The sequence below is a fragment of the Astatotilapia calliptera genome, chromosome 19 (genome assembly GCF_900246225.1).
Source record: "Astatotilapia calliptera chromosome 19, fAstCal1.2, whole genome shotgun sequence".
In the NCBI taxonomy this organism is placed as follows: domain Eukaryota; kingdom Metazoa; phylum Chordata; class Actinopteri; order Cichliformes; family Cichlidae; genus Astatotilapia; species Astatotilapia calliptera.
The window spans coordinates 11,854,726-11,870,898 of NC_039320.1; the positions used below are offsets into that span (position 1 = coordinate 11,854,726).

The 16,173-nt window shown below is 40.3% G+C and overlaps 1 protein-coding gene across 1 annotated transcript; it reads left to right on the forward strand.

Annotated features, from left to right (window-relative positions):
* The first annotated feature begins 11,878 nt into the window (after nucleotides 1-11,878).
* Nucleotides 11,879-16,015, forward strand: LOC113012632 (uncharacterized). The gene is made up of 2 exons (XM_026152928.1): nucleotides 11,879-11,934; nucleotides 12,009-16,015. Exons 1-2 carry the CDS (start codon nucleotides 11,890-11,892, stop codon nucleotides 15,324-15,326), a joined length of 3,363 nt encoding a protein of 1,120 aa, XP_026008713.1. The 5' UTR covers nucleotides 11,879-11,889; the 3' UTR covers nucleotides 15,327-16,015.
* The last annotated feature ends 158 nt before the right edge of the window (nucleotides 16,016-16,173 follow it).

The following is a 16,173-nucleotide window of genomic DNA, read 5'->3' on the forward strand; positions in this document are numbered from 1 at the left end:
GTGAGGTGCCTTTTCATCCTTGAATGATTCACTGCTCAGTATTGAGTGGCTTGATAAACAAGTAAAATATGTTATTTTGAAAATGGTCGGGTACAAACAGCCAATGTCCAAAGAAAACAAGAAAGATCTTCAGAAACTCTGGAGAACTATAACTTCACTGTCAATGTAAATGTGCTTTTGCAGAACATTTGCTGCTTGAGTTTCAAAATTTAAATGTAGGAATAACATAAAATGTTGCTTTTTAAATGACTATAAGGACTTTTTTTTATGTATTTAAAACATGAATGTGAATGACAAATATGCTGTAGGCTTTAAATTTTTTAAGTGGGACACCTGGTCACCCTAGTTGCAGGAAATGTTGAGCTTTAAGTATCCATCACCTGGACATGGTATGTTATTTCACCATTTTTGACAATGTGGTGGAGTCGGGGGATCATAGCACTGAGCTTACATCATGGTGGATGACCCACTCTACCTGTTAAACCACAACCACTCATATGCTGCTCTCACACCACATTTCTTATTGTGTGACAAAAGATCACGCTCCAGGAAATAGGGGGGGAAAAATGCTACAGCCTGAAAAGAAATGGTAAACATAGATAGATGTAGCTTCCGGCTCTGCAAAGTGGTGTTCTCATGAAGTCCCCCAAAACCATTCTTTCATTATACTGGCCACCAGGGCGGGATACCTGTGATTGACTTAATATCCCATTTCGGGTCATCACTAATAAAACGTTTGGTCAATTTTTGTAAAGTTTGGTTACTCTGAAAGGAGGATTATGCAGTACATTCTCATGGACATTAGCAAAGGCAGTGCCAAAATGCCTTAAACATTTTGCAATGGTCACCTACTGGAAAAGTTAGAAACATCTTCATGGCCTCAGTTGCTTTTTTCAGGTCACAATGAAAAAAAAAAGATTTTGGAAACTTTAAAGATTACCAGGATGATTATCCACAACATGAGTTTGCAGTGTACCTGGTTTACACTCATATCTACCGCTCGGGTGTCACGTCTGATTTCAACACACTAGCATGTTCAGATTACCAAGTTTAGAGGAGAAATAAACATATTTACCGCACAATACAGACCATCAAGTCTTAATTTGGGATCTAATTAATTAAATGTAATTAATTACACATGGTGAGGTTAATGTTAACTAGTGAAACCAGCAGGACTGGCCTCATGTGTCAGTCAAGCTTCACTTTCCTCCCATTAGTTATTGCTGTAATACTAAAAACATTTAAATCAGCATGTTACCTGCCCACTTTTTGCCATCGCCACCAAATACAGGTTAAGGTTTAATTATTATTTTTTTAATTGCAGTTAAAAAAAAATTACAAAATAACATTGCTCACAAGCATAGCATGGTATGTGTTTTGGTGTTGTTTATGGCCATTAATTATTTTCTGTATTTACTTTAGGGTTAGATGGAACAATGGCGCTTACTTAATTTTCCAACAGCTGGTTACGTGAATATGTGGATCTTATATCGTTTGGCTTTAAACATTAGTCTGCCCACTGCACAAAACTTGCAGTTTCACTCTGTACAATTTGACTGTTTAAGAGCATCGACAGTCCCATTAGGTTGAGGCATCAGTTGGTGAGTCAGCCCAGACATTTCAAATGTCATCTGTCGCGAGAATAATGAGAGGAGCTTTCTGAATATGGTTTGCTGTTTTCAAAATGTAAAAAAGGCTTAAAACATTAGTTTTTTCCTTTTATGCTGAAGCCACTGGAATGATTTCTACATATGGTTTTGGATTGCTCTGTATTTATTGGTCACATTAACACATATTAAAGTGATTAGGAATAGTACTGCAGGTTATGTATATGCAGAAATAATATACTTACATTTTCATCACATAATTTAGGAGCTGCCAGCCTACATTTTTGGCTTTGAGAAACTCTCTATTAAACCTTATCCAGTCTAAGTATCCATGATAAAGTATCATTTTAAATAGAGTGCTGTTACCTGTCAGCACCTGTCCACTCTCCAATTAAATAAAAACCTCTCTTTATGGCGTCCGTTCAATCTCAAGGTGGTTTCTCTTTTATATATATTTACATTTAAGGCAAAATTAATGTCATCTGGCGATCCATTGGCGTCATTATGTTTCATGACAATTAAAAATATTAAAAAATATATCAATATCAATAATTATTATGACCTCAATAACGCGACACTAACACGCTAGCGCGGCCGCGCAGAAACTGACGGACTACTTTGTGTAACGATCTTTTATACAGGCGGAAGGATACGCTCTAAACAGCGCGGCTGACGGCACTGGGTACAGTTGCAGTTTTGATTTTGAGAGCCGGATTCTGATTGGACAGCGCGGACCCGCAATGTGCTGCATGCTGTAAGGAGGCTGCTGATTGGCAGGAGGGGATCTGCAATGCGTCAAACCACAACGCGTCTCCACCGCAGTTGTAGACAGACCGGAAGGCGGGTAAGATCTGCCAGGTAGTTTACAGGTGTGTGGCAAGCAGAAATTAAGACGTGTTATCCTCTTTTTATTTAAAATTGCACTTTTAAATGTATTTGTAACAAAGTTTGTTGTACAATTGTTGAGTAATAGAATAAAACTGATATCCACCTGAAAGTTAAAACTGTCTGCATGAATGTTTTTTGTTTTCTGACTCTGTTTGAAAAACTAATTGCCCCCTGCTTTTAAATCATGAATTAACTGTGATTAACAACACAAGTTAAATTTTACGAACCACACTCAAGAGAAGTAGACTAAAGATGTCAAAAATATGTATTGGTGTCACTTTCCCATATATTTATCATCATGTCACATTTTAAAGAAACCAAGTAACATACATCTATCAGTCTGGAAATAGTTATAAAGTTTATAAAGTCTAAAAAATTTTGGACTCCAGCAAACGCTGGAACAAGTCTTCATAAGTTAGATAGTATCATAGATAGTATCTTAGCCCCAATATCAGGGGCTAAGACTCTGCACAGGTGCGTTTACTGCTGCTGTTGGAGTCGTTTTAAAGGTAGAAATGCCATTAGAAATCAGAAGAGAGCAGTTAATACTGAACTACTGGGACATGGTCAAGATCTTTCAACAAAAACTATTCTCCAACCCTGCTGGGAAAAAGAGAAAAGAGAATTGAAGAGCTTTGGGTGAACAGTGAGGCAGGAAGCAGCTGAACTTAATCTGAACAACATCAGCATGAATCAATCTCTACCATTACCTGTAATACCACAATGGATACTCCCTGATGCTGTAGCAGATTTCAAACTATTGGACAAAAAGAACAAGAATAGGGGTTTTATATTAAACTCGCATACAATGCAGACATACAAGTTATGTCAAAATCTACACAGATGCATCAAGGAATTCATCCAACCAAAGCGGGACAGTATTTATTGTTCCTGAGTTTAATGTCAAAGTAAGGAAAAGGATCAGTGACGGACTATCAGTGTATAGTTTCAATACTGTTAGCTGTCCAGTGGATTGAAGATGCAAGACCACTAAGATCTGCGATATGCTCAGACTCGAATTCAAGACAGTCACTCAGCATATAGAGAAGAAGAAACAATAGAGCATGTTTTAATGCACTGTCAGAAACATGATGCCAAAAGAAGACAACTGATCAAAAACCTTGGTGATATGAAAGTGAAACTGGACTTAGTTGATTTATTTTGTAAGAAGTTGAAAAGTGAAAGTTATCAGGCCTTTTTTTTTTAAGGCAGACTAATTTGTTTGGGGGGGATTTGAATTATCGATTTTTTAAATGTTTTTTTTATATATATATTTTTATTATTTTTTTTACTTTTTCTTTCTTTTCTTTTTTTTTTACATTTTGGTCCACGCTCCACACCAAATGGTGGTGGTAATGCAACATTTTGCTGTTTGCCAACCCCCAATAAATAATATAGAGAAGAAGACTAGAAAACTTCAGTGGGATGTTTTTGTCCACAAATGGAGAAAACTTGGGACCGTGGTGAACCTTCCCAGAAGTGTCCGGTCCACCAAAATTACTCCAACATGGACAGCTAATCCAGGTGGTCACAGAAGAACCCATAGTAAAATCTGAAGAACATCTAATGGGGGAGTTTCATGGCAAAAAGCAGTGCTGACCAAAAAGAAGACAAAAATTCATCTCACATTTGCCCAAAAAGATCTTCAAAATGTACAAGACTTTGGGGAAGATATTTGGTAAAATCTGAGGTTTTTGGAATGGTTGAATCTCATTACATCAGACACAAATCTAACAAAACATTTTATCACAAGAACACAGCAACAGTCAAACATTGTGGGGATAGTTCAGTGGTCTGAGGCTACTTAAATGGTTCAGGACCTGAACAACTGAACAACTTAATTGATGGAGTCATGAATTCTGCTCTCTGCCAGAAAATCCTAAAGGAGATCATCATTTTGTTTCCTTATGCTCATAAACTGTGTTACCCTGCAAGAGTAGTAATGGGTAGATGACGTCTCATGGAGTGTATGAAACCTTACTGTGTCGACACTGTGTTAGTGTGCTGCTCAATAGCGACATCTGCTGGATATTAAAAACAATCCCATGCAGCTCGGATTCAAAGGAGCTTGCAAAGAAAGATCGGATAAAAAAGTATGGAGAGACTGAAACAGCTAACTGTAAAAGTATGTCAAATGTAGATTTTACAGAAATCTTTGTTGCAAAGAAATGTAAGTAAAAAAAAAGTGAAATAAAAGTGAGTTTTGTTGGGAAAAATACATGCTTGTGACAGTGGGAGTGGTTGTGTACTTGTGAGGGGTAAAGGCACAGTTTACACAATTTTTATTAAAAATGTGACGTTTTTGTAATATGTTGGGACCAAGGTGAAAGTGGTTATACACACTTTACATCTCTTTCTCATACCTTTCTGAAAGGGAAGGTCAAGGAGGTGAAGCAGCTTCTGAACCCCTCATCTTCTATAAAGTTATGCGGCTGACAGTATTTAATGATCATGTTCAGCACAGCCTGCTTGCTTTCTAGAAATTTAGACCCCAAAATGGAAATATATGTCTCCCAATCTACAGACTTTAAACACCATTTCTGCACACACCCTGTATCACACTCCTCTATACTCAGTTCTATGTATCAGTCCATTACAGGATAGTGGTCACCTCCTACAAACACCTGCAAGTGAATCTGACACTAATGTGTGATTGTCCTTCCAAAGAGACGCCAGATCTGCTTGACCACCTGAAGATTGATGATCTTATTAAAAAAGAAACACCAGGCATGTTGCCAAGGGACTGTAAAAGATGCCCTGGGCAACATTCAGACAATGCCTGCAGATGCTGGGGTTAATGGCATCTTTATTGGCAATCATGCCACTAGGTGGACTGCATATGAGGGAGCGTCAGAGATGGGTTACATCACTGAACCTTTGCCAAAAGCGCCACATCAGAGTGACAACAGACTGCGCCGCAGCACTTACACCACTGGAGAAATCCCACAACCAGGAAGGTGGAGACTATGCCTGTCTCATGGGCTGGAGAGCCACACATGAGGGTAGTTAAAAACAGAAATTATCTGATATATGACGCTAAAATTTACAGCAATCATTATAAACGTTAAACTTTTCTACTGTGAACAGTTGAGCAGAAGGTTTGGTTTTGACACAGAATGATCACTATATCAAATTATACTGTAATACATTAAAATACAAGTACTGATGACCAGAGTACACATATGCTACACTTTTTTAATTTGTGGTTGACATCAAGAAAAGACAACAAAAGTCACCTTGTTTTTAATTTTGATTTCTTTTTTTTTAATTTCATGATAGTGCAAATTAACTTGGATGAGTGACAAAACGTTTCTCCCACAAAACGCTACGTCCAGATGAACAGAATCAACTTTTGGAGATTTACTTTCCTGGATGATTGAAAATGCATCAAGACCAGTTTTTGGATAATTTCTGCTTCAAGATTTTGAGAGAAGCAAGGCAGTGGAAAAGTCAAGGTCTTTAGTCATCGCTGCCCTTAAAACAGCATCTGAAGGGATACATAATAGCTCTTCCCACTGCTCCAAAGAACCTGGCAATTTTGGACTTTTGTGGAGGACTTGTGAGGACACCCAAATTGATTTTCAAATGCTTCAAAATAGCCTCATCAAATGAACTATCACCTGCCCAAGCAGCATTCATGACCTGTTCTGTGGAGCCAAACTCCTTGATGAGTCCTTTAAACAATTTTTTGGTCAATTGACTCACATTCTTGTCCAGATTTGTTATAGACTCCTCAATGCTGATTTCAGGTTGCACCAAGTTCTTGACATGTTCAATAATGTCTTCTAAGTTTTTGTTAGCTAATGAAAGCAGAGGCTTTTTTAGACTCTTTTTGTACTGAGCCATGAGTCTAGCTATTAGACACATGGCAAGGTACTCGGCTGCTGCCTGAGATGACACTGACAATTCTGAGAGCTTTTCCTCTAACTTTTCTGAGGGTTTCTCTTTAGACATTTCAGACAGTTTTTCCTCTAACTTTTCTGAGGTTTGCTCCTCAGACTTTTCCGAGGGTATGTCCTCTGAGAATCTGTCCTCTGACTTTCCAGACATTTCCTCCTCCATCCTCTCGAGAACTGGTGTTGAACTTGAACAAGAGGATGTTGAGCGTTTCTCTGGTGACTTGACCTGCTTTTCCAGAGACGCTGGTCTAGAAGGACAGGGTTTTTTAGATTCTCTGCCACTTTTCTGAGAATAGTCTGATTCTGTGTCTCTTGCCCGTTTCTGTCCCTTTGCAATGACCTTTTGGATCTCTTCAACAGCATAAGACACTTTTTCGCTCTGAACAATTTCATCTATTGTTTCATCATCAACCAAAAGCAGAATATTTTGCAAAAATTTTCCAACTGCGTCTTCTATGATTACATAGAGGACTTCAGGAGAAAAGAAAACTCTCGATTCAGCTACTTGCTGTGGTGTCCTGGAGATGACGGAGTCTGATAGACTTCTACCCATAACAATTGTGGGAATTTGGTATACACGACTTATCACTAAATGGTCGTACAGTTTCTCTGTCAATTCTCTCGAGAAATTCTTCACTTTCTCGCTTATGTTAATGTTTTCGAGCCTTTCTTGGATAATGCCATGTTCTTTCTCCTTTGTGAACTCGCTGTATATGTCACTAAGTTCAGATTTGATGACATTAAAGCTAGTTGGAGTAGCAGATTTGATCATGTTTCCCAGAGTAGATGAGCTTCTAGAAGGGGCATGGACAGACATGCTAGAATTTGAACGAGGAGTTTCGCATGCTGAACCTGGGAGGCTGACACTCATACTGTCATGGGAACCTATTCTCTCAGTTTCAGGGGAGTGGGTTACCTTTGACAGACTAATAAAATAGTCTTTGCTCTTCTTTGCTGTTGTTTTCAGCTCCCCTTTCATCTTTTCAAAATGTTTTCCTGCAATCTTGGAAAAATGCAGTTTGCGTGATTTTTGCGGTGCGGAAGGAGCACGTGAGGTAAAAAAACTCTCTCACTTTATCAAAGATGATTCCCCCGTTGAATCCAGATTTGGGTGAGGTACATTTCTCACTGTGACAAGAATAATCAGTGTCAGTGCACTGGAGATTGTCAAGTACAATATTGACAATGTCAGCTGCAATTTTTTCTACTCAGGTGGAATACTTTCTGCCTGCCTTTCAGCTTCTGCACATTCCCCACTTTCTGAACTTTCTTTCTTTTCTGAAAGTTGCTCTATTTTAGCGGGTGGCTCACTTTCCATATCTCTGTCATCATCCGATAATTCATCATCTGTAAAATCTGAATCTTGACACCAATTGGTCAGAATCTCACTAACCTCCTGGGTGGCTGATTTGACTGAGATGCTGGACTCAATGCTATCTTTGCTGGACTCAGACTTACTTGAATCGCTTTCCTTTCCCATGCACGGGCATTTCAGTTTACTTGCATATCTTTTCAAGCATGAGAGAGCATGGGAAACCATGACACGCAGTTTTCTAATATTACGAATTGCCCCACTGACGTAAACAGCGGGGTCTGATGGTAAATTGAAGTGCTCTCTGACCAGGGTGACTATCAATTTGACCTTATTTGAAATCTCCTCCTCAACTATCTTTGTCAGCTTTTTAGCACTGTCACATATCTGCTTTGGGATGTTGAGCAGGTTTGCAATAGTGATTGAGATGGAGTCACAAAATGATGGATTTGTTTCTATTTCTGCAGATGCATCGCTCTGAATGACGGGAAGAGCACGTCTCAAAATGTTGGCTGAGGTGATCTGTATGATTTCAGAAATCATATCAGCCAAAACTGCTTGAATATCAGAATCCCAAGCTCCATTTTCTATTAAAGTCCACTGTGCATCAGAGAGCGTGTTGAAGGCGTTATTGATAATCGGTAACAGCTCATCTGGTGATACGACCAGTGGGGTTTGAGTATTATAATCTTGTGTTGCAGACATTGTTATTTCACACGGATTCTCTCTGTGAAAATCTTCCTGAAATGCTAAACTTTCTGAATTGAAAGAGCGTGGTAAGTTTGACATGTAACTACTGTCGAGGGGGTCTCTGGTAGTGATAACGTTTTGACTTGGCTCCTATTTAAGGACTCCCGGATCAAAGGAAAACCACATTAAAGGACTTCTTTGACGTAACACATCAAAATCTTCTATGACTTAAGTCGTTCAAATGCACGAGAATTCGCGCATGCGCAAACGCGTTAAGCTCTTTTTCTTTTTAACTTTATTTAACAAACAATGAGTATACAACATACGAACAGATGAAGTATACAAAACAACCGAACATGAACACAAAAAGCCAAGGGTAAAAGAAAAAGGTAACAATTATAAGAATACATGCAAAGATTCACATACATATATTGTTTTGAGAGCCTTTTCGTTGGTGGAGTCTGATATTGATTGTATGTACATTTCCACATCCTTAAAATAATGACAGAAATATGGTGTTTTGTTAGTAAATTTACATTTATGGATAAAAAATTTAGCTAAAAGTATTAACAACTTTATCATAAAAAACATTTATCATACTTCTTGGGGAACTTAAAGAAACAGAATAAAACATTTTCCCAACGTAAAGAAAACTTCCTTAAAATATGGACAATAACAAACCTGCTAAATTCCTTCCAGAATCTCTGTGTAAAAGAACAGTACCAAAAAAGATGTGTCACAGTTTCTGGATGATCCCCACAGAAAGTACAATTAGTATTTATGTCCCTTTTAAATTTTACCATGTAGTGACTGGCTGGATAACATTTATGTAGAATTTTAAATGAGACTTCTTTCACCTTATTTACAATCAAATATTTATGGGGGACCATCCAGACTGTCTTCCACTTGATATCTGGAACATATCGGTTCCAATAAGATGTTATATATGGGAGAGAGACGATATCTTCTTGGAATAAACTACATATTCTCTTATTGCTGTTACCAAGTTCCTGTGAAAAGCAGATTTTTCCTATTGGTGACTCAGCTGGATCAGAGAGAGTGACTGAGGTAGATATTGAGCTGTCAGTGTTTTTATATAACATTAAAGACCCTGAGGGTATGGCACCAAGCACCATTGAGAATTCCTGAACACTGATTGGAATATTATATAGTGCAATAAAGTCGTTGTAAGCAAGTAGTTTTCCCTCTTTACTAACCAGCTGAGCCACCAATAGGATCCCATTCTGGACCCAAGTTTCCAGGAAAAGTGATTTATTTTTATATAAAATATCTCTGTTGTTCCAGATAAGCTATTTGTGAGGTGAGAAGTTGTGTTTATAAATGAGGGTCCACGCTAAGAGGACCTGCTTATGGAAGGATGAAAGCTTTACAGGGAGTTTCTCAACATTGTAATTACAATTTAAAATAAAATTAAAGCCACCAAAACGAGAGAAAATATAACATAGTAGTATAAAGTTCCAGATAGAGGTAGGGTTTTTAAGAAAATGTTTAGCCCAATTAATTTTGAAAGTGTTATTTAAAGTAGAAAAGTCTAAGACGTTAAGCCCACCTGATTCGTACTTATTCATCACAACAGTTTTTCTAATATAATGCGTACGGTTTTTCCATATACAATTAAAGAGCATACGGTCAATATCTTTACAAATTTTCTTATCCAGATGTAAGGAGAGAGCAGCATATGTTAATCGGGATATCCCTTCTGCTTTAGTAATTAACACTCTACCTTTCAAAGACAAGTCCCTTTGCAGCCACTGGTTGAACTTTTTTAGGGTTTTCTGTATAATTGGAGTGAAGTTTGAAGAGCATCTTGATTTTTGGTCTTTGGATATTAACAGTCCCAAGTATGTGATTTCTTGTTTAACAGAGATATTACAGATAGTATTTGCAAGGCAGTCTTTAATTGCTAGTAACTCATACTTTTTTAGATTTAGGCATAAACCAGAGGCCTCAGAGAAGCCCGCGTTAAGCTCGTAACTCGGATGCGCATGGCAGAAGAAATCGCACGGAAATCCATGTTCTGTCAATGAGTGTGATGGCAGCAGCCACACAGGGGTAAATTAGTCCATTTTTCACTTTATTATTTTGCTTTGCAGTATTCTTCATTAATATAATTCATTAATCATTTGGTTAAACCTAACACTGGTATTATGAGGCGCGCACATAGTAGCATTGTATGGTTTTTCTAAAATGTTTTGTTATATTAATTATGTTTCTCTTTCTTTGAGTTACCTGGGTTTGGGCGGTGGCTGTTTCCTGTCTGGGCAAAAGGCGTGGCTGAGGACTCTGGGGACAAAATGCCTGCTCAGCAGGACCAACCATGGGCTTACCAGGAGCAGGGGTGGTTTAGGTTTAGTTGGGTTATTCTGTGCTTAGTTAATATTAGTGTGTGTTTGTGTTTTCCCCCCTATTGTGTTCAAATGGTTTGGCCAAATCATTATAAAAGCTACCCTCATGTGTCTTTTTAATTAGGTCAGTTTGTGAGTTAAGTTGTGTCTCACTTTGTTGTTTAAGTTTTTGGAAATTACTTTTTGTAGAGTTATATTTAGTTGACCTGTTTTATGGGCCTGCTAAGTATGGTTTTGAATTTTGTTAATTTTGGACTTTTTGAGGGTTAAAATAAAGAAAACCCTCTTTGAAGATATTTTTTGCTTGTGTCCTCTTTGCTTTGGCTGCTTGGTCCCTCACAATTGGTGGCAGCAGTGGGATCTGCCAGTTGAGGACACAGTATTTTTTTCTTTGAGGCTTTTTCACCCCCAGAAAAAAAAAAGAAAAATGCATCGTGGAGGAAAGGTGGAAAAGAAGAAAGGAGTAACTGTTCAAAAGGAAGCTGATGCTGAGGAGGAAATTGGAGTCTCTGAAATGGTGGAGAGCACTGAGGTTGAAGAAAGGGAGCCATCTCTGTCAGATCTGATGTCAATATTGCAAGCTCATATGGGTCAACAGGAGGCTCGGGAAGCAAGGCAAGAAGAGGTAACTGCACGACAAGAACAAAAATTCAAAGCATTGCAACATCAGTTTCAGCTTTTACAGTTAGAGGTGCAGTCCCGGACATCACCAGTACCAGAGCTACCATTACCTACCACAGAGTCACCAGAGTCAAGGGAGCTACCTCACATTCCTAGTTCTCCGCAAGCTCAAGCTGAATCCAGTCAGTCATTATCAGGTCAGTTTTCATTGCATGAACCCAGACTGGAAAAGTTGACTGATAGTGATGATATTGAGCATTTTTTGACTACATTTGAACGCATTGCCTTAGCATATCGTTGGGAAAAAACAGACTGGGTTTTTCGATTAATACCACTGCTAACGGGCAAGGCAAGAGGGGCATACGTTCATATGGATATTGATGACTCTCTCAGCTATGACAAAGTTAAAGCTGCAATTTTGTCCAAGTATGATGTTAACCCGGAGACCTACAGGCAGCGATTCCGTTCACTGGAAGTCAGGCTTGATGAGAACCCTAAGGAGTTGTATGCTCGACTTAAAGATCTGTACGGGAAATGGATTCAGCCAAAAGGTAAAACGAACCAAGAAATTGGTGAAATAATCATCCTTGAACAATATTTGAGAATGTTGTCCCCTGAGCTACAGGTTTGGATTCGAGAGCACAATCCGTCTTCTGCAGCGAAGGCAGCTGAGCTGGCAGAAGTGTTTGTAGCTGCCAGGAGGAAAGGGCAACCTTGGACCTGTAATGCAAATAAAATGCCAAAGGAAGGCCCCAAATCAGCCCAGATGTATCATCAAAGGCCATTGTCAGCAGAAAAAACTCCTGTGGGTGAGAACCAGTTTGCTGGCAGACCATTAAAAAATTCAAAAAAGATTGTTTGTTACCTCTGTGGGTTAGAGGGCCACACAAAGCCAATGTGCCCAAAAACCTCAGCTAAGATGGTTCAAATGTGTTTCATGCCACGTTCACATGCTGAACATGGGCTCCAGTGTGACCAGACTGTTAAAATGATAAAAATTGAAGCTAATGGAACAACTTTAAGAGCTTTGCTTGATTCTGGCAGTTCTCGTACACTGATACACAGAGATTTTGTGCCCCCCAATATTGTCCGTGTCAGTGATACCATCCCCATTTGTTGTGTGCACGGAGATGAGAAGATGTACTCAACAGCTGACATGTACATTAAAGTGAATGGACAGACTTACCTTTTAAATGTTGGGGTGGTTGATAACCTGCCTTATTCAGCTATTCTGGGACGAGATTTTCCAGTGCTTTTTGATTTGTTGGAGTCAGACCAGAATCATCAATGCAATGTGGCTGTTACTAGAGCCCAAGCTCAAAAATCTAGTGAAACCTCAGAAGTTTTCAGTGCCTTGCCATTTTTTGATGAGGAATGGGAAGTTGCACTTGTGAAGCCTCGGAAAAGTCGCAGACAGAGGAGACAGGAGAAGTTCCAGCATACTATAGTACACCCAGAAATGCATACTGACCCAGACTTGCCTTTGGGACTTCAAATTCCTGGCAATATAATAGAGTTGCAAAAAACTGATCCTAGTTTAGCTTCCTGTTTTCAGCGAGCAATAGACAAGGACCAAGTAGAGGAGGCAGGCATTAACAAAAGTGACTATGTCTTGCAAAATGGCATACTTTACCATCAGATGGGCTCACTTCTGAAGCTAGTGGTCCCCCAAGAGGTTAGAGAAACTGTGCTTAATTTGGGACACTCTATTCCCTGGTCTGGCCACCTTGGTAAGCACAAAACCACAGCTCGTATTAAACAACATTTTTTCTGGCCTGGCCTCCATAGAGATGTAGCCTACTTCTGTAAGAGCTGTCCTCAGTGCCAGATGACATCCTCCAAAGTCCCTTCCAAAGCTCCACTCCAACCACTGCCTATTATTGGTACCCCATTTGAGCGCCTCGGAATGGATATTGTTGGACCTGTTGAGAAGAGTAAGTCAGGGAATCGCTATATGCTTGTAATCACTGATTACGCAACTAAATATCCAGAGGTCTTCCCACTGAAATCCATCAAGGCAAAATCAGTAGCTTTCTGCCTTGTACAGCTCTTCGCAAGAGTAGGGTTCCCACAGGAAATACTGACTGATCAGGGGAGTAACTTTATGTCCAACTTACTAAAACAGGTGTACAAGCTGCTGGGCATTAGAAGCCTGAGGACCACCCCATACCATCCTCAGACTGATGGGCTAACAGAACGGTTCAATCAGACTCTGAAGCAGATGCTCCGGAAGGTGGTAGATAAGAATGGTGCTGATTGGGATCAGTGGCTTCCTTATCTTCTCTTTGCCTACAGGGAAGTGCCACAAGCCTCCACTGGTTTCTCTCCGTTCGAACTTTTGTATGGGTATGAGGTACAAGGACCTCTAGCCCTCCTAAGAAACATCTGGGAGGGAGGCAAGGAAAAGATGGACTCTGTTAACATTGTTTCCTATGTTGTGCAGATGAGGGAGCGACTGCAGAAAATGAGTGAGCTTGCTCAGTCAAATATGACCAAAATCCAGCAGAAGCAGAAGTTTTGGTATGACCGAGCAGCTCGTCAGAGGTCTTTTAGTCCTGGACAAAAGGTGTTGGTGCTCCTCCCCACTGACAACAACAAGCTATTGGCTAAGTGGCAAGGGCCCTTTGAGGTTCAGAAGAAATTGGGGTCCACTACTTACCAAGTGTTCATCCCTGGAAAGCCACGCTCCAGCAGGGTTCTGCACATAAATCTATTGAAGGAATGGGCGCAGCGCCCTGAAAAGACAGCAGAGGTGATGCTCATAAGGGGTGTGCCAGAGGAAGAAGAGGTTGGTGAGCAATACTTGCCTTCTGCTGATGTGGTAGATTTTGACCTTAGTCATCTGCCAGATGATAAACAGCTTCAGGTGAGAGCTGCATGCAACTCTGAGGTGCTTCAGGTGAATCCTGGCCGAACAGATATTGTTGAGCATGACATTGTCATTAAAGAGGGCGTCGCAGTAAAGCGTTTGAGCTACAGGATCCCTGAACGTCTGCTAATATCCCTGAAGAAGGAAATCGACCTCATGTTGTCCTTGGGGATCATTGAGCCATCAAAGAGTGAGTGGTGTAATCCAGTGGTCCTGGTGCCAAAGAAGGATGAAAGCATGAGGTTCTGTATAGACTTCAGGTACCTAAACTCAATATCACTGTTTGATTCATACCCCACACCACGCATTGATGATTTGCTGGAACGGCTGGGGAAGGCAAAGTACTTGACCACACTTGACCTGTGCAAGGGATATTGGCAGGTGCCACTAACGGAGCGATCAAAGAAGTTGACTGCCTTTCGAACACCTTGGGGTCTCTTCCAATTTACAGTGATGCCATTCGGGCTGCATGGGGCTCCAGCAACCTTTCAGAGATTAATGGACCAAGTACTATGTGGTTTCTCAGATTTTGCATCTGCATATCTTGATGATATTGTCATCTACAGCACCACATGGGAGGAACACTTGGAACATCTGCATGCTGTCTTCGACCGTCTTGGCACTGCTGGGTTGACGGTGAACCCCTCTAAGTGTGTTTTTGCCTCTGCTGAGACTGCGTACCTGGGCCATGTGATCGGGAATGGGGTGATCAAGCCTCAGGTCAGTAAGATCCAAGCCATTGAGTCTTGTCCTCTCCCACAGACAAGGAAGCAACTAAGATCCTTTTTGGGCATGGCAGGCTTTTATCGTCGGTTCATACCACGATTCTCCACCAGGGCAGCTCTGCTAACGGACTTGATAGGCATCAAGTGTCCTAATCAGATTAACTGGACAGAGGAGGCTATAGCAGCTTTCAAGGACATCAGTCAATCACTGAGTAGCGAACCAGTTTTGTACAGTCCAGACTTTAATGAGCACTTTTTCCTTCAAACGGATGCATCTCATAGGGGTCTGGGAGCAGTGCTACTTCAAGGTTTGGAAGGAGAACGTCATCCTGTTGCTTATATCAGCTGAAAGCTGTTCCCGAGAGAGGTTCGATATTCAACAGTGGAAAAGGAGGCCCTTGCAATCAAGTGGGCCCTTGATTCCTTCAGGTACTACCTTCTTGGAAGAGAATTCACCCTGGAGACGGATCACAGTGCACTTCAGTGGATGGAAAAGATGAAAGATAAGAACGGAAGGATCACAAGATGGTACCTTGCTCTGCAACCTTTCCGGTTTGTCATCAAGCACATTCCTGGGAAGAACAACGTTACCGCCGACTTCCTCTCTCGCTGTACCAGCGAGAGTCCTGAAGAGGGGGGGTGTGTGATGGCAGCAGCCACACAGGGGTAAATTAGTCCATTTTTCACTTTATTATTTTGCTTTGCAGTATTCTTCATTAATATAATTCATTAATCATTTGGTTAAACCTAACACTGGTATTATGAGGCGCGCACATAGTAGCATTGTATGGTTTTTCTAAAATGTTTTGTTATATTAATTATGTTTCTCTTTCTTTGAGTTACCTGGGTTTGGGCGGTGGCTGTTTCCTGTCTGGGCAAAAGGCGTGGCTGAGGACTCTGGGGACAAAATGCCTGCTCAGCAGGACCAACCATGGGCTTACCAGGAGCAGGGGTGGTTTAGGTTTAGTTGGGTTATTCTGTGCTTAGTTAATATTAGTGTGTGTTTGTGTTTTCCCCCCTATTGTGTTCAAATGGTTTGGCCAAATCATTATAAAAGCTACCCTCATGTGTCTTTTTAATTAGGTCAGTTTGTGAGTTAAGTTGTGTCTCACTTTGTTGTTTAAGTTTTTGGAAATTACTTTTTGTAGAGTTATATTTAGTTGACCTGTTTTATGGGCCTGCTAAGTATGGTTTTG

Coding starts and splice junctions, on each gene's coding strand:
- LOC113012632 (XM_026152928.1), top strand. CDS start 11,890: ATGCTCGACTTAAAGATCTGTACGGGAAATGGATTCAGCCAAAAG. Junction 11,935..12,008: donor GAAATGGATTCAGCCAAAAG/GTAAAACGAACC, acceptor CCTGAGCTACAG/GTTTGGATTCGAGAGCACAA.